This window comes from Pseudopipra pipra, chromosome 6, assembly GCF_036250125.1.
Source record: "Pseudopipra pipra isolate bDixPip1 chromosome 6, bDixPip1.hap1, whole genome shotgun sequence".
Taxonomy (NCBI): domain Eukaryota; kingdom Metazoa; phylum Chordata; class Aves; order Passeriformes; family Pipridae; genus Pseudopipra; species Pseudopipra pipra.
Genome location: NC_087554.1, coordinates 27562134 through 27588092, shown reverse-complemented (window position 1 = coordinate 27588092; position 25959 = coordinate 27562134). Strand labels below are relative to the sequence as shown.

General features: G+C 39.8%; 1 protein-coding gene across 1 annotated transcript; it reads left to right on the top strand.

Annotated features, from left to right (window-relative positions):
* Positions 1–208: 208 nt before the first annotated feature.
* LOC135415805 (cytosolic phospholipase A2 epsilon-like) lies at positions 209–25959 on the top strand. The gene is made up of 20 exons (XM_064658122.1): positions 209–343; positions 2251–2323; positions 10115–10251; positions 10573–10704; positions 11939–11979; positions 12897–12939; positions 13521–13584; positions 14958–15118; positions 15334–15426; positions 16062–16099; positions 16640–16796; positions 17270–17406; positions 17905–18127; positions 19311–19425; positions 20138–20275; positions 21114–21221; positions 22039–22230; positions 22690–22856; positions 24133–24316; positions 25173–25959. Exons 1-20 carry the CDS (start codon positions 317–319, stop codon positions 25409–25411), a joined length of 2469 nt encoding a protein of 822 aa, XP_064514192.1. The 5' UTR covers positions 209–316; the 3' UTR covers positions 25412–25959.

The following is a 25959-nucleotide window of genomic DNA, read 5'->3' as shown; positions in this document are numbered from 1 at the left end:
GAGAAGATCCCTTTTCAGTCTCAATTTCTCTGAAACTACAGCAGCAAAGACCATCCTTCTGCAGTGCCAGAGGCTGGGTGTCTGTGCTTTTGTGCAGGTGTGCAGTGTGCACTCATGTTCCGGGCAGCAAGGAGTAGGAGGAGGAGGGAGAGGAGGAGTCAGGAATTGCTCAAGTGGTGGTGGCGGGGTGAGGCTGCGCTGAGTCAAGCACTAACTCACCTGCCTGCCTGCTCCCGGCAGCCTAAAGCACAAGAAGTTCCTCTCTACCCATCCATCTACACCTTTCACACCTGGCTCAGAGGCGGAAAAGACCACAATGGGACTGTTCTACAGCAAAAGTGAGGTAAGAAAAGGCAAGAGGAGGCTCTGCAATGAGCTGAGCTGGCTGTCCATTGGCGGCAGATGGGACCTGCTGTAGGAGGTGATGTTCTGCCACTTGCAATTTGCTTTGAGAATTCTTCTTCAGCACCAAAGCTGAGAGCAAAGCAGGGCTGCTGTCTGGGTTTTGTGACTACTTTGTGTTTTGGCCTTCAGAAATGCAAAGACTTTAATGATGCAGTAATTGATCTAGTTTGAAAATCCCCAATTAGAAAGAAAAAAAAAGATACCTTTTTGCTTCCACTGAATGAGGTTAGGCAAAACAACCCACTGAGGAAAAACAAGTAGTTATCATTAATGTCAATGAGTGCATAGGAGAAGTCAAGAAACTAATATGACATGAGGTGTTAAATATAGTTCTTTCAAATTTGTGGCAGTTTTGGGGCATAAGGGAATGAATGGTAAGACATTGCACATTTTTATATATTTATCTATGTATTTGTTGCTGTGATACCCCCTGCTCTGTAGGTTGTGTGCATGAAATGTCTCTTATATGTGTTTGTTGCTTCACAAGTTTTTCTCTTTCCTCTTTGCTCCCCTTGTTTTTTGGTGTAGTTTTGTTGGAGTTTTTTTTAGGGTTTGTTTGTTTGTTGTTTGGATTTTGTGTGTGTGTGTGTTTGTTGTTGTTATTGTTTTGGGAGTTTTTTGTCATTTAGATCATTAAATGTGCAGTTTTTCCTCCTTTTATTCCTTTAAGAAGGATACTTATCTAGGGAAAAAAGTGCCTCACCTTCAGCTCCTATATACTCATTAAGTACCCTTTTTGTCTGATCTTTGCTTAGGCTGAGAGAGGATGACAAAACCAAGCCAGTTTCCTTGCAGGTTTTTTAAATGTCTTTTGATAACTACTTAGGTTTAGGTGGTTTCCCAAAAATTAGAATCATATAATGGCTTGGTTTGGAAGGAACCTTAAAAATCATTTAGGTCCACCCCCCTCGCCATGGGCAGGGATGCCACCCACAAGACCAGGTTGCTCAGGGCCCCATCTTGTCTGGCCTTGAACACTTCCAGGGATGGGGCATCCACAACTTCTCTGGGCAACATGTCCCAGTGCCTCGCCACCCTCTGGGTAAAGGATTTCTTCCTAATATCTAATCCAAATCTCTAGTTTAAGTCTGTTGCCCCTCATCCTATCACTATCTGTGTAAAAATGCGCTCTCCCTCTTTTTTATAACCCCCTTTAACTACAGGAAGGCTGCAAATATTTCCTTTGATACTTTTCCTGAGAGTTTTGCTTAGAGGAAGATTGGGTGAGCTGAATTATTCAGAGAGAAATAACTACAGAGTTGGGGCTCTCAGCCCTTCTGAGAAGTTTGGGATGGGTCTCTAAAAGGCACTTTTCAGGTCCTCATTGTTTAAAACCCAGCACTGCTCTACATCAAGATTGGTATTATGTAGCTATAAATCAACTTATGAGCAGCATTGTTACACCATGATATCGTTACTAATTCCTGCCCTGCTAGATTGTTTGCTGTTCGTTGTGTAATACAGTGGATATATATGACATTCTGTGAATTTTCACAGACCAAGATGTGTGTCAGCTGTATTATTAACACAGCAAGGTTCTCTATCACACATTTCTCTGAGATTGGTTGTAAGAGTCAGACACGTCAAACTAAGGGTTACCACAAGTTTTCTCAGATTGGGAAGTGGACAACATCAGAGGTTTGGTCTGTTATTGTACATTTTGTGTCTGTGGCCACACCTGGTTACAAACCTTCTGGGAAGAAGAAGACAATACTCAAGGAGGGACCTCGGTTTAGAAATGTTTTGTTGATTGGAACTGAAACACTTAATTCAGTGTTGTCCTTGATTATGCTTCTGTTCTTCCTTTCTGCCTGCTCATCCTATGCATTTTGTACTTTTCAACAGACAGAACCCTCTCCATGCAACTTGCTTACTGTAAAAGTCATACAGATGAAAAATGCCAGGAAAGCAGACTTGTGTGAGTATCTTTGGAGGAGCATCCTTGTGCTTGTAAAGCTACTCTGAATATTACCAAGTGTCACAAACACTACAGACTATTTATAAAAGGAGAGAGACATCAGATGTGTGATCATGGTATGCTGAAGATGAGGTAGCACAGTCAGAAGACACTATTTATTCTTACATACTTGCCAATACAACACTGAAGTCTATCCACCAGTTGTAATGCAGAACATGTTTACACAGAATGGATAAAATGTTTCACATCTGGATCTGCAAATAAATTTTCTTTTGTTCACAGGAAAGACTGCAATAAGAACTTCCATTCTATGGTTCCTTCTTACTGTAATATCTAGCCTGTGTAACCCTGGGCCTATCACAGGATATTTTATATGGGCTCAGGACTGCACACTTGACAGCTTATGGACTGTCAAATTTGATTCAGCCATAGGCACAGCCATGTTTCAAAACTTAATTGAGGGCTCACAGTTAGCTTTTTCTATTCTTAATTATTTTTACAAAATGCCCAGGAATATAGTTACATAAATGTTTATTAATGGTTCATAAATGCCTGAACTGCAAAGCACTAGAAAAAAAGGTGTGAATGACAATCACCTCCAGTCTGAGGAGGTGACTGATTTTGTCTTGCATCTGTTCATTTATGCAAATAAAAAGGTCTGAATCCAGAAAGTTTGTATAGGAACAGGACAAAAGTAAAGTTTTTCAGTTAAAAAGATGCAAGACAAGATATCTTTTTGTGCCTTTCTAATGTGATTTGCTTCAAGTTCTGTGACAATTTCTCTAGAGACCATGTGAAGAAGAGTTTCTCGCTCCAGTATTTATTGAAGAGCAGTAAGATACTTTGTTGATGCTGAATGTATGGGGAACAAGAATCTGTATGAACCTCCCCACTGGACTACTTCTACAGCCTAGAAAGGAGATTTGAAGCTCAGTTATAGTCTGGAGAGAAATCCCCTGCTACAGCTAAAACCTATCTGAATGTTCAAATATGCACACTGAACTGAGAGAGCGAGCTGTGGAAAACTACAGCCCTTAGGTATCTCCCCAGATAATCATGCTCTATTAAACCATCTGCATGATAATGAACTTACCAAACTTCCTCTCCACCTTTTTCTCATCTAGATCAATGCTTCTTGAAACTATTTTTTATTTGAATGGAGTTTACTATGTTTTGATGCTGTCCTTCACAATATCAGAAAGCTTCTAGGACATGGGACAGGTACTGAAATGCTCAGGCATTTCTGCTTCCCAGTCCAAGTCATGTCCCACCAGCCCACAGAGCTTTTTAAAGGAGCAGTTAGAATGACAGATGTGATTTTGTAGTGCAGCACAGCATCTGAAGCAGCAGTAAAGCCAGAGCATGGGCTTTCCAGGCTGAGGCTGTAACCTGACATTGTGAAGCATATACTGGATGTTGCCCACAAAACAGAACATTCACCACCAACATTGGCAAGCTATCCTCTCTTTGAAATGGAAGTATCAGTCAAAATATTGAGGAGAAAAAACAATTTGAAGAAAGAAAACAGAAAAAATGCTTGCAAAAGGTGAATGCTTTGCTTGTTGTGGACATTCATCCTGTGGGAAAAGAAAACCATACCAGTCAGGGCACACTGCCTTGCTTATGTTTAAATGTTGAATCTAGTTTTGACTGACAGCTGCCTAATTCCAATAATATTTGATTTTATTGAGCATAAAATTTGTGAGCAGTATTTACCAGAAAGATTTCCTTTAAAGCAGTTTGAGAACATGTTTTTCTGTGCAGCCAGGCTTGTAGAAAGGTGTACATTTCATTGATAGTCTCTTTATCATATAAAATAAGCCTATATTTCAAAAGTTTTAATGAACTAATTTAATCTCTGCCTAATTTTACGGACAATGTAAAAACTAGTACAAGTTACATATTTATAACTTTATAGGACTTTCACTGAGAAGCAGCAAAATGAGAGTCTTGAGATAAAAAAAAAATGTGCAAAATTTTCCTGGTTTGTTTGTAAAACTGGGGGAATATTGTTGAGTTGATTCATTCATCTTTACAGTTCTATAGAGATGAGCTTGACACAGCCTTATGAAACTCAGAAGCATGTGGCCCTCCATCACAAGTGAAGTGGACTTCTTTACAGTACCATTTTCCTAACACTGATTTTTTTTCTAATTCTTTCTTTTCCCAGCTCTTTTTTTTTTGTTACTTTCCTTTTCCTGCAAAATTCTGTAGATAGAACAGGTTGTCAAGTGTCACCTATTTTTTCAGGCACCTTATTGATTTTTGATGTTTTAAACTACTTCTATCTCTTGCCAGTTGTGCCCAACCTTACACTAGATTTCTGTAGAGTTTTTGGATCACTTTGTTTAATACTCATATAGTGTCTAAGTAGTCTCCCAACCTGGTGTTGAAGTTTGGCTTGACTATTGGTCTATCTTCTCCATTTTCCAAATAATGGAGATGGGGAAATTAATCCATTACAAGAGAATCTCAAAACCTCACTAACGTTCCTATGGAATAGCTAACAGAAGACTTCTGGTGGAAGTTCAGTGCATAAGAGAATATTTTTATCTCAGACAACTTAAATTGTTTCATTCCACCTTTTAAACCCTGACTTTTTAATGCACCATTGCACTATTCTGTGTTTTCTTCCCACTTATCCCTCAGTGTGTAATTTATAATAGTAATTTCCACTTGTGTATTGATGCATAGCTGATATCATTGATAACACCTGTTAATTTAGTTAATTTGTTTATGTTCTCCACATTCCTCTCTCTCACTGAGCACACCCACATCCCCATCAGGCTCATTAGGCCTCTTGATATTCCTGGACCTGTGAACACTTGCCAGTTCCCAGATTTGGGTGTGTGTCCCCTATGCATCCTAACTCCCTACTGGGGTGAGACTTCGATGTGCATCAATCCAACCCACCCTTAAAAACACAGCTTTCTCTGCAGAGAACTTCAGATTTCAAACTCAGCCTCTCACAGACCTTGGACAACCACCACAGCTCCAGAACAAATAGAAGGACATGGCTTTTTGCTTGGGAACTCCCCTTGGTAGGAGATGACAAATACCGGAAGTTTATGTGAGTTTCAGGTGGAAACTGGACAAGTCCATAGAAGAAAAAAATCCAGTGAAGACTGGCTCGTGAAGTGTCTGAATCTTAAATTGTGAGGGCTGAGTGAGCATTATATGATGTTTGCCCTCTTATACTCTTCCTTAGACACCCATCACTAAATGTGGGACATATTTACTCCTGGCACTGGTGGTTAACCTTAACAAGACCAAAGGTCCTTCCCTAAAAAAAAAGAAGTCAAAGGGACTAAAGAACAAGATACCGCAGAGAAACTAAATCATTAAGTGAAATTAACAAATGCAAAGGAAAAGAAAACACAGTATTAAGGGTATAAATAAAGTAAAAGCAGGCAACTGGATGGGGATACTGAGCTGAGCAATTTTAAGCCATCATTTCCTGCTTCCTGAAAACATCCAAGATCCCTCAGTGACCACTGCCTGTGGGCCCTAGACTAAAGGAACCTTGACTGGTGTTAAAAATATTCTTCAGCATTTTCTTAGTAAGAAAATTATATTTTTGAAGCTTTTACGGATTTTTTTTTAATTATACTTTTTACTTTTGGAAATTTAAAGTTTTAGATTTTTTAATATAAGACATTAATTTGATACTATATTTTATAATATTATTAAGTATATTTTACATTTTTATAAAAAACTTTTTTTTACAGGATTGTAGTAGCAGTTCTGCCACAGATCAGTTTCTGCAAAGGCCCTTGAGATCCTGAAAAGAATTATAATCAGTGAAATACATTAGTGTTTGAAGGACTACGGTCCAATGTGATACTTATTGCAGGAACCTGCAGACTTCCTCTGGTGTTCTGTTCTTGTGCTGTTCTTATTGTTTCGTTGTTATTTATTACTTACTTCACCATTTAAGCACTTACAATTACGCACCAACAGCCTATTGTTCTAGGTGCTGCATGAAATACATTTATAAAATCAGAGGATGTGGACTGATAAAGCCCAACAAGGGAAAAACCGGGAAAGAAACAGTAAGGTTGTTTAGCAACATCTCATCAAAGGGGTGTTTTAAGGAGGGGTGTAAATGAGACTACTGATACTGCTTTAGGGATATTTATAAGGTGCTCCACCCAGTGTGAAGGGCAGGGTGGGAGAAAGTGTGGAAGCTTTCTGTTGAAATTTAGCTCTTAGAAGATTAATATTGAATGCTCCCTGGAGACAGGAACTGATCTCCCAGGACAGAATGAATTCTGATAGTCTGACTGTAAAGGGCCTTGAGAAGGATGACATTTACTTTCATGGAAGTAACTCACATTTTTATTTAAAAAAAAGAATATAAAAAAGTTTTAATTACGTAAATTATCTAATATTCTGTGCTTCAGGAAACAGCAATCCTGGCCTGTCCACTTGCCTTCAGCCAGGTATCTACTCACCTACACAGTAGGTGAAGAAGAAAAATGCTTCTCTCAGCTGGTGATGATATTTTGTATTTTATGACTTGGATAGATCCAAATCCAGGGAGACCTGATCAAGATGATGATCAGGGCAAACAGTGTTTGAGACCACAGTTTTGGTTCAGATTCTTTCACTAGAATAAGAAAAAAACTGTACCATGACAGTAATGAAAAATCTACCCCCTAGAAATAGTGAACAGCTAAAGGTAGTCCAAGAGGACAAGATGCTTGAGGCTTCTGCCCAAGTTACAGGTGGACTGGACATCGGATCAAAAATTTTTTCTTTGTTTAGCCCTGCTTGAATTTGACCTCTCTATGAGACAGGTGAGATTTCATCTTGAGCCAGAATTGCTGGTGCCCTACTGCTTGGGACACAGCATGATGCTGGGGCTATGGTGTTTTTTAGCATGTGTCATATTGCTGCAATTCTTTCTAATGGTAAAGCATAATTAAGATCCAGTCCTGCTATTAAACTGGAAGATAATTAGACACTTAGCATAATAACTGGAAGAAGAGACCATGCTTTCATAAATACCTGCTGCCACACCTGCTTTTGGCAGGATATTGCCCCACAGTGATACCACAGCTGCTGCCCCAAGCATGTCTGATGGCTGTTCATGTGTCATGGCTGAGGGGAGGGACACAACAGGTCACTGTTGTGATGCTTTGTTGTCTGTATACTGTGTGAGTGTAATTGTTGTAGTTAGGTGTGGTTAGGCTTACATACCAGGGTGACAATGATTTTCTTGCATGTGGCTGGCAGTGGGAGCCTTGTACGTGTACGTGGAAAGGCAATGGGATATTGTGGAGTGACCAACCAGTTTAGGCACAGGATATGCTGTGGTTTGCCATTTCTCACATCTGCTTGTACCTGGAACTGGTCAGGCAGAATATGGATCTGAGGTATCAGAGATGTATAAAAAAAGGTTCCTGGGTGTTTTAAGTGCCTCCTTCATAACTTCTGGAAAATATGTCAGAAACAAGAAGTAATTAGGTTTCAGAGGACACCTCTGAACTACAAAACACATCACCAAATGCATTTGGCAGATGGGAAGAGGGAAGCATGCTTGTTTAGTGACTGGGTCAGAAGTGCCCTAGAGAAAGTCGGAGATGTAAATGAGAAGTCAGAGCTCTGGTGTCTGACAGGTAGTTATTTCTTACAGGTGTATGACACAGTGTTGTAGCAGAGAGTGATCAATTACAGAAAAAAAATAATTGATGGACTGTCAAAATAGTACTTTTTTTCTTTGCAACAGAGTAGTCAGAGAATGTGTTCCTATTTGGGAAGTGTCAAGGAAATTTTGGTTCACCCACAGCCTTATCCATTTGGGTCCTTCTGGTCCTTCTAGTGGGGACAAGAGCCAACAGCGATCTGTTCTAACGTCAGTCTGGATTTCCTAAGAGCCAAAAAAGATTTTCATATGGACATTTCCTGTATACACACAGAATTTTGAGAGCTATTAGAATTGTTAGAAGCTCAGGTGATGTCTATGCATTTTGATATTTTTGTAGAATTCATATATCTTAGAGTATACAACAACTACTTTCATCAGTCAAAGTAGCTGTTTTTACACTCAGAGTTACTAAAAAAGAAATAAAGATGACTTAAGCCTCAGGGGAGATGGGGTGGGGGTCAGAAAAAGGCTGGCTTTTTTAACCCTTGAGTTGCAGATGGGGAGACAATAAAGGGCCAAGACAATTATTCTGTGTTTCCCCAAATCAGGTCTATCAGTAAAACTGAGTGTGACAAGACTTAAGCCTATTTCACTACCATTCAGGTTTGTTTGCTATGCAACAGCAAGAATGCTGAGTACATGGCATTACAAATAGAGGAAATGCAATTCTAATAATGGAATTGGCATTTATGGGCAATACTCCTCATGCTATCTTTGCCACTTGTATATGTTGTCATCCCTAACCAAAAGATTGTGTTCTATAGGGTAATCATCCCTGACTTCTGAGTGTGGGTCCACGGGATTGTTAATCTCATTATTCATATTTGTCTTTTATTTCCTAATAATGATGACAAAATATATTAGCAGGTAGATTATTCTGATCTTAGAATGAAAGTGCTTGATGATACAAGCACTGTAGACTTCTCCTAATGACTGTTTCATACCAAAACTTTGGCCCTTAACGTCCATCACTTATGATGGAGCTCAGGTGGGAAGCTCAACCCTACAACTCGCCTCTTCAGCTGAGAAAGGAAAATAAAAAGACTAAAGCTGTCCTCACTACATCTGGGAACATTAAAATTGGTAGGGGAACTTTATGACCTGAACTCACCTCCAGTGGAGGCAAAAGCAATGCAATTTCATGCGAAGAAGCCACGTCAGCTCTCTCCTTGCTGTGAAACACAGACAAGCTTTCACCTGCACATTTAGTGTTGCAAATACCTTTACTGTGCTGGCTGAGGCACAGAGATGCAGGTGAAAATAGTGACATTAAGCAATATATATTTTTATACAGTTTTACTGGTGAAACCCTGCCTCAGGACAGTTGCTTCTAAAAGCAAATGTTAGCCATCAAACTGTTCAACTTTTCAATGCTTTTCTTATCTGTGCTCATTCTAAACCACTTACAGAAGATTAAATTCAGTTCCTCCCATCTCCACAGCTCTTGAATTTTTTTCTTGAATTTTTTTGTCTTGAAAATCTGTGCTGTTGAGGTCTGTGGTGCACTGTGTTCCCCCTTCTTTAAATTTCCAAAAAGGGAAGAAAACAGACTGAGAGTAGGTACCTTGGTGGAAGAGGTGTCTTCTGTGACAGCAGTGGGGCTTCATGGGAACCTTCAATGCAATGAGCACCTATCCCTGCTGCATTGGCAGCCAGAGGTCTCAGAAAAAAGGAGGGATGCTCCAGAAGGTAGAAGAGACAAAACATAAATCTAGAGCTACTCTAGACATACTAAGGCATGTTCATGCTTACCTGTGGAAGCCCAGTGTATAGAAGATGGGCTCTGTCCCTGTCACAGCTGCTAAGGTCCATGGTGCCCAGCCCTGTGATACTGCTGTGTGTACGGGCCCATATCCATATGGATGGCTTTTCAGCAACGCAATTGCATATTTTGAGCATTTGTTATTTTCCCAGGAATTTAAAAAAAGTAATTCTCAAGAAAGCACGCTGCCAGACTTTCACAATAGTAAAGCAAGACAGTTGTCTAGCAGTGGCCTGATGGTACCCCAGTTAGCTTGTTGGTCTGCATTCTGTGTATTGCTTTATGTACTGAGCTTAAAAATTCACACAGTGCACCACCTCATGGGGTACTAGATTGTTTCATTGATCCATTGTTTTCCTGCTTTCCCTCTCTTCAACAGTAACTCAGTCTGATTGCTATGTGAGCCTGAGCCTGCCAACAGCTTCAGTGCAGCATTTCCGCACCAAGACAGTCCAGAACAGCAAGAATCCAACATGGAATGAAACCTTCCACTTCACGATTCAGAGCCAGGTTAAGGTAAGAGTGCAGATACCTCCCGCTATTCTTACCAGATATCAAACACTTCCATTCTGTGGGTCTTTCTGAGTTCCCTTGAGAAGTATTCACAGTCTCTTACTGTATTCACACTCTCTTGCTGTGCCTATTTAGCTTTTGATGGCTGGGTAAGACTGTATCTGCCTGCATAGCCAATAAAGTATGTAGAGAGCAACTGCAATATTTATATTTTTTCATTCTTGAAATTCTTTCTCAACTTTGTTCAGCTAAAATAAAATATCTGTAGCATGTTATGTCTGTTAAACTTTTAATATTTAATTCATTAATTAATTTTTATTCCAGAACATTCTGGAACTAAAAGTTTGTGATGAGGACAATGTAACTCAAGATGACCATCTCCTCACTGTATTCTTTGATGTCTCCAAAATCCAGCTTGGGGAAAACATTCAGCTAAGTTTCCAGCTGAATCCACAGGTATGGCTAAATTTCAAGGACAAAGAAAAGGGGGTGGAGTCAGGTGAGACTGAGTATCTCAGCTTTCCTCTTATGTGTCCTATACAAGCCTTTCTTACTGTCCATACCTGAGTATGTCCATCTGTTGCAGGGGTTCATACCTACAGTTGTTTCTGTAATTACGGCAAATTTTGGATGGTGCTTCTACAGAGAGAGCTGGCCAATGTAATTGGACTTAATTGTCTGTTTACTGTCCTTGATGTCAAAATGAGTTTACCCCATTAGTTTTGCAGTTGTAGCTGGTGGTTTTGAGCTCTGTGTTATGTTTTGCTAATACAAAAGTAATGATCTGCAGTCGTAAACCCAACCCCAGTATGGCTTTTAGCTAATTTAGAAAATGAACATAACACTTGCAGAACTGAATTATTTAAAAAATTGTGTTTTTCATCAGATCTCAATTTCGTGTGGTTGGGACAATTTCATAGTAAAGTTTCGAGGGCAATGTTTAGGCCTGGAAGGACTTGAGTGAATGTTGATTTGATTTGATACCTCTTTTGGAAAGGCTGGCTCTCCGTGCCATGTTCTCCTTAGTGCTTACACTGGGAGGGCAAGAAGATCATGGGAATTGCACGAAAACCTCTAATGAGAAAGAAAATCTCAGGGACAAGCAATTACAAAAGATAAAGATGAGCACACAAAGAGTCTATGTGTACAGACTCCACCAAACCAAAGTGCACCCTCCAGAACACCCTGGGCTTCATACAGCCGAGTGTGCCACCATGTTAATGTGCCACCAGGCCCATCTGCATGAGTGAGTGAGGGCTGGGAGAGGGTCAGAATGATTTGTATGAACTGGAGAAATCCACTTTCACACATGCTAAGAATCAGTGGGGAGTGTGAGAACCCATGTGAGGAGAAAGAAAAGGGGAAATGTAAGTGGCCTGTGAAATAATGCAGGTGGGAGGTGGGAACCCAAGACCGCAGAAAGGGGGAACAGCCACCAAGAGGCCCTGTAGTACGTATTACATGTGTCCTGCAAAGGTCTAAACTAGGAGTTTGCTAAATTAATGGATATGATGCTAGAAGTATGTGATACTAGAAGTATCCAAATACAACATGAATAAAATTGTGGCATATGCAGTAACAAGAGGTGGACACTGGCTTATAGAGAACTCTGAAGAGCACAGACTCCTGTAGGGTATCTCTCTTTGCAGGGAGACCAACCTGCTGTGACTGTCTTCGTTTTCTTTTGCAGGGAAAAGAGGAGCTGGAGGTTGAATTCACAATGGAGAGCAGGTGCGTGAGGTGAAACAGGCAACAAAATGTAAGGCAGAGACATGAGGTTACTGATAGAAAGCATAGTTTACACATGCAGCCCCCTAACACTGTCACCATCTGAATAAAGCAGAGGGTAGATTTGGGTGTTCAGGAAACACCTTGTAGAGCATTTAATGGAGAAGGGGTGCATGACCATGCATGATGTCCAGGCTTCTACACTGGGCATCCAGACATAAAGAAAAGCGAGCACAAGTGCTGATGGGGGCATAGAGATGTCTCTGATGAGAGAAGGAAGTTATAAGTTTAAAACCCTTCTTGCTCCTTACTTGTGGGATCCCAGATATTTGCTTTGTCATAAGATTACGGGAAAATGATACTTGGAATTTGTTTTAGGAATAGATTAAAAATTTTTTTTACTGTGTTTCTGTGCTGACTATGCAGTTAATGGAGAGAATGATGTAGATCAGTCTTAGTGCTGCTGTTGATTTTTAAGGTACCATCATTTGATGGTATTTTTTTCTTTTTTTAATGGAATGTTGGATGAATTCACCAGCTTTTTAGCTCTGATTCCACAGATTTGAACTGAACAATATGGGGCAATAGTGTAATTATGCCTGTAAATATGCCATCCCTGTGTAAATTTTCTTCGGTGTGTCAGGACACAATCCTGCCTGATACAGTGAGGAGCTCCTCTGTTCAGCACTTGTCCATAAATTGTTTGAAGCTCAGACTCAAGCCTGTGAGAGGCAAAATGGATTGAATGTGCAGGTAGAATTTCTGATACTGTTTGTCCATGCTGCCTGTCTGAAGATGGACATTTAAAGATAGAGATAATGAAATAACCATTAAAGAAGAGTTAAAAAAAAAAAAAAAAGAAAAAAGAAAAAGAAGAGTGTGTTGGTTTTGAATTGGTTGTTTTCCATTTTGTCTTTCAGTCCAGATCCTCCTGAAAACATTGTTACTAATGGAGTTTTAGTGGTAATTTTTATTTCATAATCTTTTTCCCTGCCATATAAGAATGTTTATTGCAAAGCTAGTATTAAAGGTACCAGGCAGTTGCTCCATATGGTGGCATGAAGGCATTGACCAAGAGGCAGGCTAAAGCTGGTGTTAGCTCTGGCTTTCCCACGCGGTCCCAGATAGTGACTCATGCTGGGAGAGGCTGAAGCTGCGAAAACTGTGAGCTGCTGCCAGAGCTTGCCTTTGCCTAAACTGAGCTGGGCTCAGGTGTGTGACATCCCTCCATCTGCCCAGGGACAGCTTGGCTGAGCATTGTTTGGAGAGTCTTCTCCTGTGGCCAGTCCTCTCCCAGGCCCTTGCAGGGCTGCTCCTCCAGGCAGAAGCAAGTATATCCTTTCTCTTTCCTCATCTCTACGTGATCTGTTATTTCCCATGTGGAAGCCTGATCCCATCTCCCTAGACCTGGTAGGGGGATTATAGTCTGGCATCACCTCTCCCTTGAGGTGCATGCCCTGAGACCTATGGTCCAAGGGATTGGAGGAGGCAGAGCACTACTGATAGCAAATGCCTTTATCTCTTGCCCTGGTTGTCTCTTACAGTCCCGTGAAGTTTCCTGTTTGGAGGTGCAGGTGAACGGTGGGAGGATGAGGAAGGACACTATGGGTGAGCCTTTCACTGACTTAATGAGGAAATCTGGTCGCCACTTTATGGTGAAAGCACTTAGTGTTTTACTCTTGAACATCCTAGTTGAAAATTATTTAAGGTGCCAGACAAAATGCCACTGATGCCAGTGGCCTGTGGAGGGGGTTGTAGTTGATCAAAAATATACAGATTATTCCAGAATGTGGTGTGATGAGCATGTGGTCTAATTTCCCCACAAAATATTTTCCTCTGCAATAACATCTCTTGCCAGATGCTTGCAATTTTCCAAAGTGTTTGTGCAAGGGGTTGAATTTTTTTGAGTCCTACACTCAAGCTAACTCCTGTTGTTTCTGGATTCTGAGAAAAAGGAAATGGACAGAAAGAGGATTAGGCCTCTTTTACCATTTAACTTAATAAAATTTTTTAGGTATAACAATATTAAACATGCCACTAGTGAAACACAAGACTCACAGTATATTAGCAGAGACATTTGTTGCACATTTCAAGCAGTGTATCACTATATCACTACTATGTCAAGTCCAGACCTGTGGAATTGTGTACCTCCTACGCAACTTTTCAAACATCTCATTCTGACATCTCCTTATGACCTCAATTCAGCACACTTGCTTAAGCACGTGGATGATCCAGTTGAACTCAGCTGTCACAGTGAAAAAGTTTGATAGATGTGACTGAAGATGCTTGAGTGGGATAATTCTTTTGAAGGCTGATTATATACTTTGGAGTGTGTGGATTTGCAGAGTATATTTCACCTTGAACTTAGGCTGATATTCTATGTAAAGACCATTTTTAATTACTTGAACAGACATATCTGAGGCTTACTGCATGAAGACAGAAAACCACCAGACACTATTTTTGTAAGTGCTAGAAATATTTCAAAAGACATATTACAGGTTGAAGGAAAGGAAAACATAATAGAGGGACTGAGATTTTACTGATTCCAGAGAGAGTTTTTCTCTGCTACAAAAACCCTTGTTTTTTCCACCAAGTCTAGAATTTTCAAAACATCTCAGCAATAAGACAGTATGCAATACTAAAATATTTTTCTGGTATAGAACTAAGGTATTTTGAAAATTTCAGAATAGAGTTTGATTTTCCCCCAAAACTGTTATCAGCTGTGAGTCCTTACCTAATGAATACAGCAGTAGTCTCAGCAATCACATATATATGTAAGTGCAGTAGTACTAAAGCTATATGGCACGTTCTGCACACCAGCTCTAAGACTGAAACCCTCAGATGAGTCAGTCTATTTATTTTTCCTATCATTTGGGTGTCAAAATGAAGTAATTACTTAAGAAAAACATATGTTACATTACTGTGCAAAGAAATTACCCCAATTTTTTGAAGAACTTAAGTTTGAAACACCTTTGCTTCAGAGAGAAAGTTTGCGTTAACCGTAGACGGGTCATATGAAGGAACCCAGACCCACACACTGAGCTCCTGTCTCTGCCCGACCTCCCCGGCCAGGTTCCACTACATCAAGTACAGTCAGTCGGCGCTCACTGTGGCTCTACCACGGCGGAGGCATCTCAGCAGGGTACGTAATTGCCACTAACACATAGCTGGCTATTTGCTCTGTATTTCTTTGGGGACCACTAAGATCTGAATGCTTGTGCAGATCTGTGTATGTAGGGAATTGATAAGTGCATGCATGCAAGTGAGACAGGGGAGACTGCTTTTACTTTTTTTTCTCCTTTTTTTTGTATAATAGGTAACTGTCTTGTTTATTTTTTCTCTCATCCGTTTTTCCAGTCTACATCAAGTCAAAATGAAAGGGATATGAACGAGTCTGTGACTCTACCTCTGAACTCACTTCCTATACAAGAGAAAATAACAATAGCAGAGGTGAGAACAAATCTTTCCTAACACGAAGTAGCCCAACACCATCAGTTTGATGAATGATTAGTCTTACAGTTCAGTGATTCAGTTCCTGTGAGACATGAAGCATGCAACAGTATAAGGTGTGAAAGACAGTCGCTCTGCAATTATGCAATATTTATTTTTTCTTTTATTCTGCACGTGGTTCCAGTCATACCCTGTGTAATCCTGTTCTGAGTTTAAACTAACTTCCTCGGGACATGTCTAATATGTACGTTCATCAACATAGTACGTGAGCTAACAGTAATGGATATGACAAGTAAGATATACATTTGCAAAGGGAATGTTTGAAGCAGAAGATCAAACAGAAAACATTCATATGTGTGTGGTTCAGATGTCCAGCTTTCAATGACCCTCCCAGAAAATGAAGGTTAAACTATGAGAAGCTGAGGAGCCCTAAGCCCACCTAGCTTCTGTGAATGGCCCATTTCTACTCAACTCAGGCAGTGCTGGAGCTTGATAATATCTCAGCCCAGACCATTGCTGGCCAGATTCTCCAGCTATGTTTCATACTTCCAAGACAGGGAAACTCAGACCCTAGATGGAATAGGGGAGGAAGGCACAGGTTACACTGCTTACACTGTCTGTATTGTGATTTTCAGGACAGGACAATTGACTTGTACACAAAGGCAAATGCATGGTAAGTGAGTCTCCAGCAAGACCTGATCCACTAACTAGGAGACATTTGCTCCTACACAAAGCTCATTTGAAATCAGAGGGTGCTGTGCAAGTCCAGTTCTAAGCAGATATGTGAGTTCATTATTTGCCAGGTTTTCCTTTTCACATTGATGGTGAATTAAATCATGAGTCCCTTTTCCTCCAAATTTCCAAACTGCTAGTGCATCTCAGTAATAGATCTTGATTTGTGTGCACTACTGTGCCCACAGACGGATAGAGCAGCTTTGCAAAGAAATGATTTTTCTGAATTATACAAGTGACTTCAAGGCATGGTAGCTGTTTCCCTATTCAACTGCAATGCCTGTTGACAGTGGCTGCCTAGTTATAGGCACGTATGGCAGCAACTATTGAAACTTGAAAAAATAATTATATGAGCAAATAAAACTAGAAGTGTGTTGTTCTTTCTCATTTATTATGTTATACTGTCCATAATCTGGTCTGTAAACACACACAAGTACAGCTGGAGTTGTCCACAATAAGAACATTTTTGCCCTGGTCACAGGACTCAGGGTCTGTGTTTCTGGCCAAGAAACCTAGATGCCCGCTTGGGGTTCGACCTCTGCACTGATGAACAGAATTTCCTGCAAAACCGGAGGAAGGTGGTTGCTGCTGCACTAAAGGATGTTCTTCATTTGGAGGAAGATCTGCAAGAGCATGAGGTAATCAGGAAGGGTACTGTTGGTGCATTTTTCTCTCTCCTTTCTCTCAGGCCTGGAGATAAGAAGTGATTTTTTACCTCCATCTGAATGAGTGAGGACCTTTGACAGGAGCTTCTCCTCCAGGGTGCTGTTTGCCACCAGAATGATCTCAACTGGACAGTTCAGCTTTCTGTTTGGATGACCAGAACTTCTGTTTCTAGTTGGCTTTCAACTGAATCATTTGAAGGAGCTTCAAACCAATAGGTTTGGCCTGTGTTTCATAAAAATCCTTCCTGAAGTGCCAAGATCTAATATATTCCACAGGGATGCCCTGCAGCTTTATAGAGCAATGTTGCTTTATCTCTAATGTATGTGTTTATTTTACTAGTGTTTGGATGTTACTTTTGCATTTCTGTAATCTTTTGACATTGTTTGTTTCTTAATGCCACTTTTCCATCTATGCTTTCTTCTCTTTTTTTTTTTGTCTTGAACAGGTGCCTATAGTGGCTGTGACCACAGCAGGATGTGGGATAAGAGCACTCACTGGCATGTATGGCAGCATTTTGGGCCTTCAAAAGTTGCGTGTTCTGGATTGTATTTCATACATCAGTGGCTCATCTGGCACAACATGGTGAGGAGACATTTTGATACTGTTGCTTGGAGTTTGTTGTGTTAAGAAAAACCCATGCTTTGTCTTGGTCTCAGGGTAAAGGTGGTGAATTGAATTATTGCTTCCATCTTTGGGCTATTAATGCCAAGGTCATCTATGAAAGGACTGTTGTACATCATACATTTAGTGTCACTGAAGTAACCTATCCCTAACCAAAAGAGTAGACTTTATTGGAAGGGTAAACATCCTTAATCCTATGCAAAAATGATGCTTTATGATTATTTACTGTTGGACAGAAACAGCATAGACAGCTCATGTAGATGCTTGTGTTGGATCCCAGATCAAGTGATTTTTGACTAGTTGCCTTTAGACTTGCATTTCTGCTCAAAGTAAGCTCAAAGAGGAGAGTAACTAAAAGATGAAACAGTAAGTGCCCAAAGCTCTGCAAAGTGTATTCTCTGAGCTTCAAAAGGATCTTGTTCATTTTCTCTTGCTTTCCACCATGTTTCCTGCCTGCAGGACAATGACAAAGCTATATGAAGATGCTGATTGGTCACGTAAGGATCTCGGAGAAATAATTATTGAAGCACGGAAGCAAGCAGCCAAGTGCAAGATGGGGGCTTTTTGCTTGAAAAGTCTAAGGAATTATTACAGAGAGCTGAGCCAAAGGACCCAAGCAGGACATAAAACCTCTTTTATTGATCTGTGGGGGCTCATGATTGAATCCATGTTGAATGATGGGGTAATGTCTATACATCTTTCTTCTCATAAAGTTGTTGACTTAATATTTATGACCATTACAAGAAATTAAAGCCCTAGGAAGAGAACCTGGTCAATAACACTGTAGTCGGTATGCAGGCAGAACACCACTTATTTACATTAATAACTTGGAGATAGATTATGTCTACACTGGAGCCTAAAGTGTCATAGAATGTAACATAGAAATGCTCAGACTAGCTCTAAAGTAACCAGCTAATTAACACTGTATCTGTCCAAGAAAATTTTAAGTTTCTTAGGTGCTTTTTATGGCCCCATGTTTTTATCTCTCCATTGCTGCAATATTTACACTAGCTGCATTCATAACTTGAATGTACTGCAGATGTACCTCATATGTACGGAACTTTGGGATTTAGTGATAAGAAACTATATAGATCCAGAGCTCCTGAGACATCTTAACTGCCAAAACTATGATTTTGCAGGTGCCTTTCAGCCACTTTGAATTTGATCTCTCCGGACCTCCAGTTTCTAATTTTGTTGTAATGACACAAGCAAAACCTTCCATGTAAACTAGAAGCCTGAAAATAGCTGGAGAAAAAGCTATTTTATTTTTAAATCCTTTAAACATGGTTTATGTTTTGTCTAGAGGAAACAGATAAAATGAAATAATCTCATTTCATATCATATTTCACACTGTATTTCAAACCTCAGTGTTGCATAGCAAAATTGTCTAGAATTTAATTTGGTTGAAGTATATTCAAAATCTCCATTTCATGTATAAATTTTTAGTATTGGACAGCTCAAGGATTTTTCCTCTGTGGATGTTAACTTTCAATACAGTATTTTAAAAAAAAGATTAGAAGGATCATTAACATGCTGCCTTGAAGAACCCTTATGATTAACAGATGAAGTATATGATAACAGCTGAATTACTCAGATCTGCCCCGTTTGTTGACTTACATTTAAAAATGTAAAGCTAGAAGCATGTGAAGCAACTAATTGCTGTCAATGTATACAGAATGCAAAACACGAATGGTTATCTTAGCAGAAATTATTCCTGCTAACATAATTTTCTTGTCTTCTGTTATTCAAGCACATGGAATTAAATTCAGGAGGAAATTTAGAAAAATCATTTGTCAGATTTTATAAGCTGATGTCTTTAAAGAACTGATCATCAGCTAACTCTTCAGGTTTTTTTCCAAATCCAGAAAAGCCACCATAGACTTTCTGATCAACGTCAGGCAGTGAATCAAGGTCAGAACCCTCTGCCCATCTACCTCGCCCTGAATGTCAAGGACAAAGTTGCCACCAAAGATTTTAGAGGTAATGTTTCAAATCTGAAAAAGAGCTGTATTTTCAACCAGGGAGATACACTGTGGGGATACTGTAAATCATGATGAATTGTTTTAAATTCTCATTCAAAGCCACTAGAAGTACTGTTCCGAAATGTAAAGAGTAACTGGGCAGCCACAGGATAGACAGTGACAGTTCAGTACTTTGTAAACTCTCTTGGGACGTGATTGTGCATATTCAGATATTAATTTCAGACTAATAACACAACATAATTTTATGACACAGTCTCAGGACTGCTAAGAATTCTTAAAGAAAGGGATTCACTGGACCTTTATGTTTGCTTAATGTATGTTCTTGTCCATGGCAGAAGGGTTGGAATTAGATGATCTTTAAGGTCCCTTCCAACCTAAGCATTCTATGATTCTATGTTTTTAACACTTGGCTAAAGGCAATAAAAGCAATAGAAATCAATCTGTGTTCTAGTCCCCCCTTCATGAGAAACATTTGCACTCACTAAATAAAAAGAAAGAAGAATTAAAATTTTCCCATAGTCCTGACATTGCTCTTTCACAAACTCATAGATAGTGAGATAGCTGGTTAAGTGGCTGTCAGCAGGGTTTACTCAGGACGTGTGCTAAGCCAGTTTACCCGCAAGAGCTGACATCTGAAAAGTTTATTCCAAGGCTGGCAACTGCACTCTTTTCAGTAGTGGAGCTAACGTTGTTGGTGCATGTGTTGGCAGAGTGGGTGGAGTTCACACCATACGAGGTGGGCTTCCTGAAGTATGGCGCCTTCATTCGTGCAGAGGATTTTGGCAGTGAGTTCTTCATGGGGCGCCTGATGAAGAAGCTCCCTGAGTCCCGAATCTGTTTCATGCAAGGTGACTCACCAGCCTGGGGGATTGGCAAGATTTTAATACAAACACCAGTAATTCGGGAAATTAGTCCCCAGAAACCCGTTGTTATGCATGTGGAAGCACAGGTACCGGGTCAGTCAGCTGACAGACTCCTCAGGGAAGTGGTCACAGCACCAAGCCTGACAGGGTTCAAGATGAGTTTGACCAATGCTCTCAGGCACATTGGTGTAATTTTTAGGGTTGTCCTGTGCAGGGCCAGGAGTTGGATTTCATGATCTTTGTGGATCCCTTCAGGATATTCTATAATTCTATGTTTCCTAAGACTCATTCAACTACCCTTGCTAGCAAAGGTGGTTTTATCATTTGGACTATGATAAAAGGAAACTAAAATAACAAATAAGTTGTCATGTACCTTTGTGAGTGCTTTTGAGGCATCACTATTTCCCATAACTTGCAAAAAATTTTCGAAGTTGAAAATCTATGAAATTTTGTGGAAGCTAATGGAAAAGTTAAAAAGAAAAAAATGGAGCAAAAAAGAGGGTAATCAGAGAAGGAGCTAGCTGAAAATATTCCTTTATCAACAGAAAAAGGAAATGAAAACAGGAAAATGACGATGTAAAATTAAAAAAAAAATGTTCCAGATAAAACATAGTGGGAAGGAAAAGATTTTGAATTTATTTCTGAAATGAGTTTACCTTTGGAGTTTGATCTATCACTGAAATAGGTGTCTGGACTTGTGCAAAAATTGCATAGAAATATGAAAAAATTACAGAAGAGCTGCAGAAGGAACAGAAGGCAGTTTTTAAAAGAACTTAATTGTGTTTACCTCAACACTACTTATTATGCCTCTCCCACTTTCTAGGAATGTGGAGTAGTATCTTCTCCAAAAACCTCTTGGATGCCTGGCACGCAGCTGACAATTCAGAGGACTTCTGGCACAGGTGGACCCAAGACAAAGTGACTGAAATAGGTAAATAAAAGTACCCTCCTCTAGGCCCCTCTAACAGGCTAACGGCACTCACATTTCTCATTTTTTGAGTTTTTCTGTCATCCTGTTGCTCTCAGTCTCTGGGTATGGGACACACCAGAAAAATCAAGTGATTTGATTTTACTGAATAGTCAGTGCTTTGCATAAATAGTGAGACTGTGATAAGAAGGAAAGGCACCATCAGACAGGCCTTGGTGCAAAGGAGATAGGGATGGATACATAAGGTGGTCCCTAAAGTGTTGTGTTTAAAAGGCTCGAAAGAAATACTGCTGTCAAAGCCTCATGTCAAAGCCTTCTGTCAAAGCCTATTTTTCAGCCAGAGAGAAGCTTGAGTGTTCCTGTTTCAACATCTATTTGCCCTACACAGCACATCCCTCTCTCAAAATCTAACTAAACCGAAAGACTTAGTAGAGGTCAAATGAAGTAAATGTAGTGGAGCTCTGTTACATCAGCTGAGAGAGGCAGCTCTATACTTAAAGACCATTTCTTGACAATACTCATGAGCATCTTCATGTTAAAATTCAAGCAAAGCCAGTGAACACACTTATGTCCCATTCCTGTGGACCATGTTTTCAGAAAAAAAACCCTCCAAACTTTATGCTTGGATTTATATAAATAATTTGCAATTTTCTGTTGAATTCAGGTGTCCACACCTGAACCAACTAGAACTATCACAATGCCAAGAGCTGGGAACACATGATTACTATTGGTACAGAAGACTTTTCTCCTCTCTGTGTCTAGCCTCTTCTTATTTGTGGTTATAATTCAGTTGCATGTCATTTATGCCATGTACCTCTAGAGGAACAACCAGACTTGCCTGAGAAGCCATATGAGATGGCCACGTGTGTTTTCACTCCTACGAGCGGCCTCTCCACTACTCTCCGGGATATCCTGACAGATCGCCCTGCTGTCTCCAAGTACCACAACTTCCTAAGAGGCCTCCAGATGCACAATGAGTATATCCAGCACGAACATTTCACAAAATGGAAAGGTGTGGTCAGCTCTCCTGCCTACATGTCTCAGCAGTCATTGTGGCAGGCGCAGGGGCTGGGAACTAGCGAGAGACGTTTGTATGTCCTGAAGAGAATTGAATGAGTTTTATGTTTACTGACAGGAGGGAGAACTGAGTAACTCCTCACACCTTTCACTTTTAATAATACAGCTGTTCAGTTTTTGGGTCATTTTGGTACTGGAAGTCATCACTGGGATGAAAAATGCTAGGGTGGGGCTCTGGACATAGGCAACATCTGCCTAAGGTTTGGTGCAGTTCATGGGTTTAGAAACACTAACAAAATGTGAGTGGAGAGGGTGAAGGAGCTTTAGGATTGCTGCATGCTACCCTAAAGTAAAGGAAGATTCTGGATGGGAGGGAAGCTCACCTTCCTTTTGCTTTCTAACTTGACAGATATCTCTGCAGTTTGCTAATAGCTCTGAATCTTCTGCTCTTTAGACACTTTGCTAGACACCTGTCCTAATGACCTGAGAGGCAATTCAGAACACTTGGAGCTGGTGGATGCAGCTTTCTTCTTTGAAACCAGTTACCCACCCCTTATGAGACCAGAGCGGAAAGTGGATGTCATCATACACTTAAATTACACAGGGGGATCACAGACTTTGGTGAGAAGTCTCAAAACTGTTTTTGTTTAGTAACAGCTTTTCCTTTGCTTTTCACAACTTTTAGACAGGTGTCTATAAAACGTGGAACTTAGTGGAATTTAGTAACATGCTGTTTGTAAATCTCAAAAGAGGAATGGAAATTTATAGAGAAGAAAATATCTCTATTTTTCTCAAACTACTTTTGAAATAGCCCTAAGTGCTTCACAAGTGAAATATAGAGCAGCATAGTGAAGTTATGAAGGTCAAGCTGCAACTTCTATTATAGTTATATATAAGATTTAATAACGCAAATATAGCTGAAAAAATTTAGTGATTCGGATGCTGAATTTAATCTGTACTTTGCTTAAGCATGTAAAATTTTATTTGTCTTTTTATATTAACATGTGATTTACTAGCTGTCCAGGAACAACCCAGTAAGTGAAGAATTTCCTCATCTTCTTCTTTGAACAAATACAGTTTTTCTTCTTGAATAGTGGACTTTAAACAAGATATCAAATGCATTTACTATGTTTGCAGGAATCTGATTTGGTTAAAATGGTTACATAGATTTTGAAAGTGATATTCCACACATAAACAGACAGATTTAGACTTCAAAATATAGACTTGTAATTGTAAACTGACCCTGAGGGACACCACTGAAAACACAAATTTCACTGGTTAAGGTTCTGTCATTTTTTTGAGTGGAAGAGACTTTAATGGTGCTCTTACACTGTGAAGCCACATAAAAAATACTAGTCTCTGTACTGCAGCTGAAAAAAAAATATATTGCACTATGTTTTTTTCTTGTACTCAGAATTCTTTTGGAAATATTTAATTCCAACTGAGGTGATAGTATTTTGTTAGATAATTTAACAAAGTTGGTCATCACAAATGAGCTTTCCGGTGAATGTTTTTAGTGCTATATTTTGAGGTCTAAAATATGTTAGCTTGAAATCTCATTTCTGAAATTCAGGGTTATAGAAATGGGTAGGTTGGTCTCAAAACCCTACTAAAATCTATTGAGGTCAATGGACAAGTTATACTGCTATATAAACAGATAATGTGACTGTGAATCTTACTGTCTTGGACTGCAAATTTAGTTAAGACTATTTCCAAATGTCTCCTCAGGCAACAGAAAAGCAGTCCCTGGGGCTACAGGTCCTCACATTATTGCTGGTTGTCCAGTGCTCTCAGTCTGTTTTTTGTGCAATTTGGCATGAATTACCAGGCTTTGGCAGCAGTCTGATCTTGGGTATCTTCTCTGTTCCTCATGCTGCTGCTGTTGGGCCACAACCAGCCCCTGGAGCAGGCTTGCACGTACTTTGCAGAGCAGGGAATTCCATTTCCCTGCATTGGACTGAAGGATGACGAGAAGAACCTGAAAGAGTGTTACATGTTTGATGGTGCAGACACCCCAGGAGCTCCTCTGCTGCTTTATTTTCCATTAGTGAATGATACCTTTCAAAGATATGTAGCACCTGGTAAGTTAACAGTACACAGATAATTTTAATGATTCAGTGAGCTTTCTCACTCTCTGGGTGCTTTTTCCTCATCCCAATACAAAACTCCTTTGTTTGCTTGTTCCTACTAGCGATTATACTGCAAAATGTGATGATTCAAACTGTTTGCAAAATCTGGTGAAATCTTGTGCATAATTTTAGTTTGAGTCTTGATGTAATTCAGTGAAAGAAGGAATGTGTTCCTCAATTAGAGGAATGGAAACTACTTTTTCCTTGTAATTTCCAAATGTTTAATGTGTAGAACAAAGCATATTTTTCAGATTATGTATTTTTATGACAGTCAGATCTAGGGGAGAATCACAGTATAGGATGGTTCTGTGGAGTACCACGGTGCTTTCTATTTAGGCCATTTAATGTGTTGGTTGACTATGCTGGAAAATCAAAGCAATAGTACATAAAGTGATATGTACTGTGTCCTTCTGGGTGAGTATTTGAGACATTGCTTTTATGATGATTTCCAAGGCTACTAATATTCTGCTTCCTCCTGTCCTGTGTATCTCTTTATTCCTTTTAGTTTGTACTGTACTCAAGAATGTGCAGCATAAGATGTGAGCACTAGTGACCACATAAAATGATGTGCCATGAACTGACCAGTAGAAGGTGCTGATTGCAATGGAATGACGTTTAGTGACACCACTGTTTGTGTTTTCCATTCCAATAGGCTTTGTTCAGAAGTAGATTTTTTAGAGAGCATAGCACTGCACTTGTCATCATAGTAATTGCACCTGTGATCTCTCCTAGTTATTCTTGATGTATTCTATCAGAGTATGGTATTTCTGTGGGACTGTACAAACGCATTCCTTTTTTCCTTTGACAGGCATGTCACGTACTGCTGCTGAAATGGAACAGGGCAAGGTTGATATCTCCAGTTTCTGCTCTCCATACTCAACCAGAGAGGTCTCACTGAAAGCAGAAGATTTCAATAAGCTCCTGAAGCTGACTAATTACAACATCATGAATAATGAGAACATGATTCTTCAGGCCTTGCGCATGGCTGTGGCACGGAAGAAACAAGCCCTTAGCCAGCCAGTATCACAAGCACAGCCCTCTGCTTGAATAGCATTTTCCTCTCCCTTCCTAAATACTTACTGTAATAGCACATGTGACAGCTACTTCACTGTGCTTGACAGGGGCCATCTCCTTCTAAGTAAACTTCTCAAAAATGAAAACTTGAAGTGTTTGTTTCCAAGCCATGTAGTTTAATTTACTAAGCAGTACTTGCTTTCTGATTCAGAGCTGTAGTATCAAACACAGCACTCTATGTTGTTAACTCCATCTCACTGTTATGTTCAAGAGGCAAAAATTCAGCTGATAGGGGAATACCTTAGCATTCTCTGTCTGCAACCTCCTATTGTCTTGGTGGCTAGTTGCTAATATTTTTGCATATGCAAAATATTCCGGGACTTCCCTGAGACTATTGGTAGCAAGTCCATAAAGCCCTCCTCAGACATAGAAGGTGGTGACCATGAAGTATCAATTGAAATAATTTTACTTGGTTTTAATAACTTGAATTAAATGGTCTTCTGCCTTTAAAGAATTTTGTTTTCCAGGTGCTTTTTGTCATGAACTGTTGTGAAATAAATATCTTATGAAGGATATTTGAT

Coding starts and splice junctions, on each gene's coding strand:
- LOC135415805 (XM_064658122.1), top strand. CDS start 317: ATGGGACTGTTCTACAGCAAAAGTGAG. Junction 12,940..13,520: donor TTACTAATGGAGTTTTAGTG/GTAATTTTTATT, acceptor TGTCTCTTACAG/TCCCGTGAAGTTTCCTGTTT. Junction 17,407..17,904: donor GGCTCATCTGGCACAACATG/GTGAGGAGACAT, acceptor TCCTGCCTGCAG/GACAATGACAAAGCTATATG.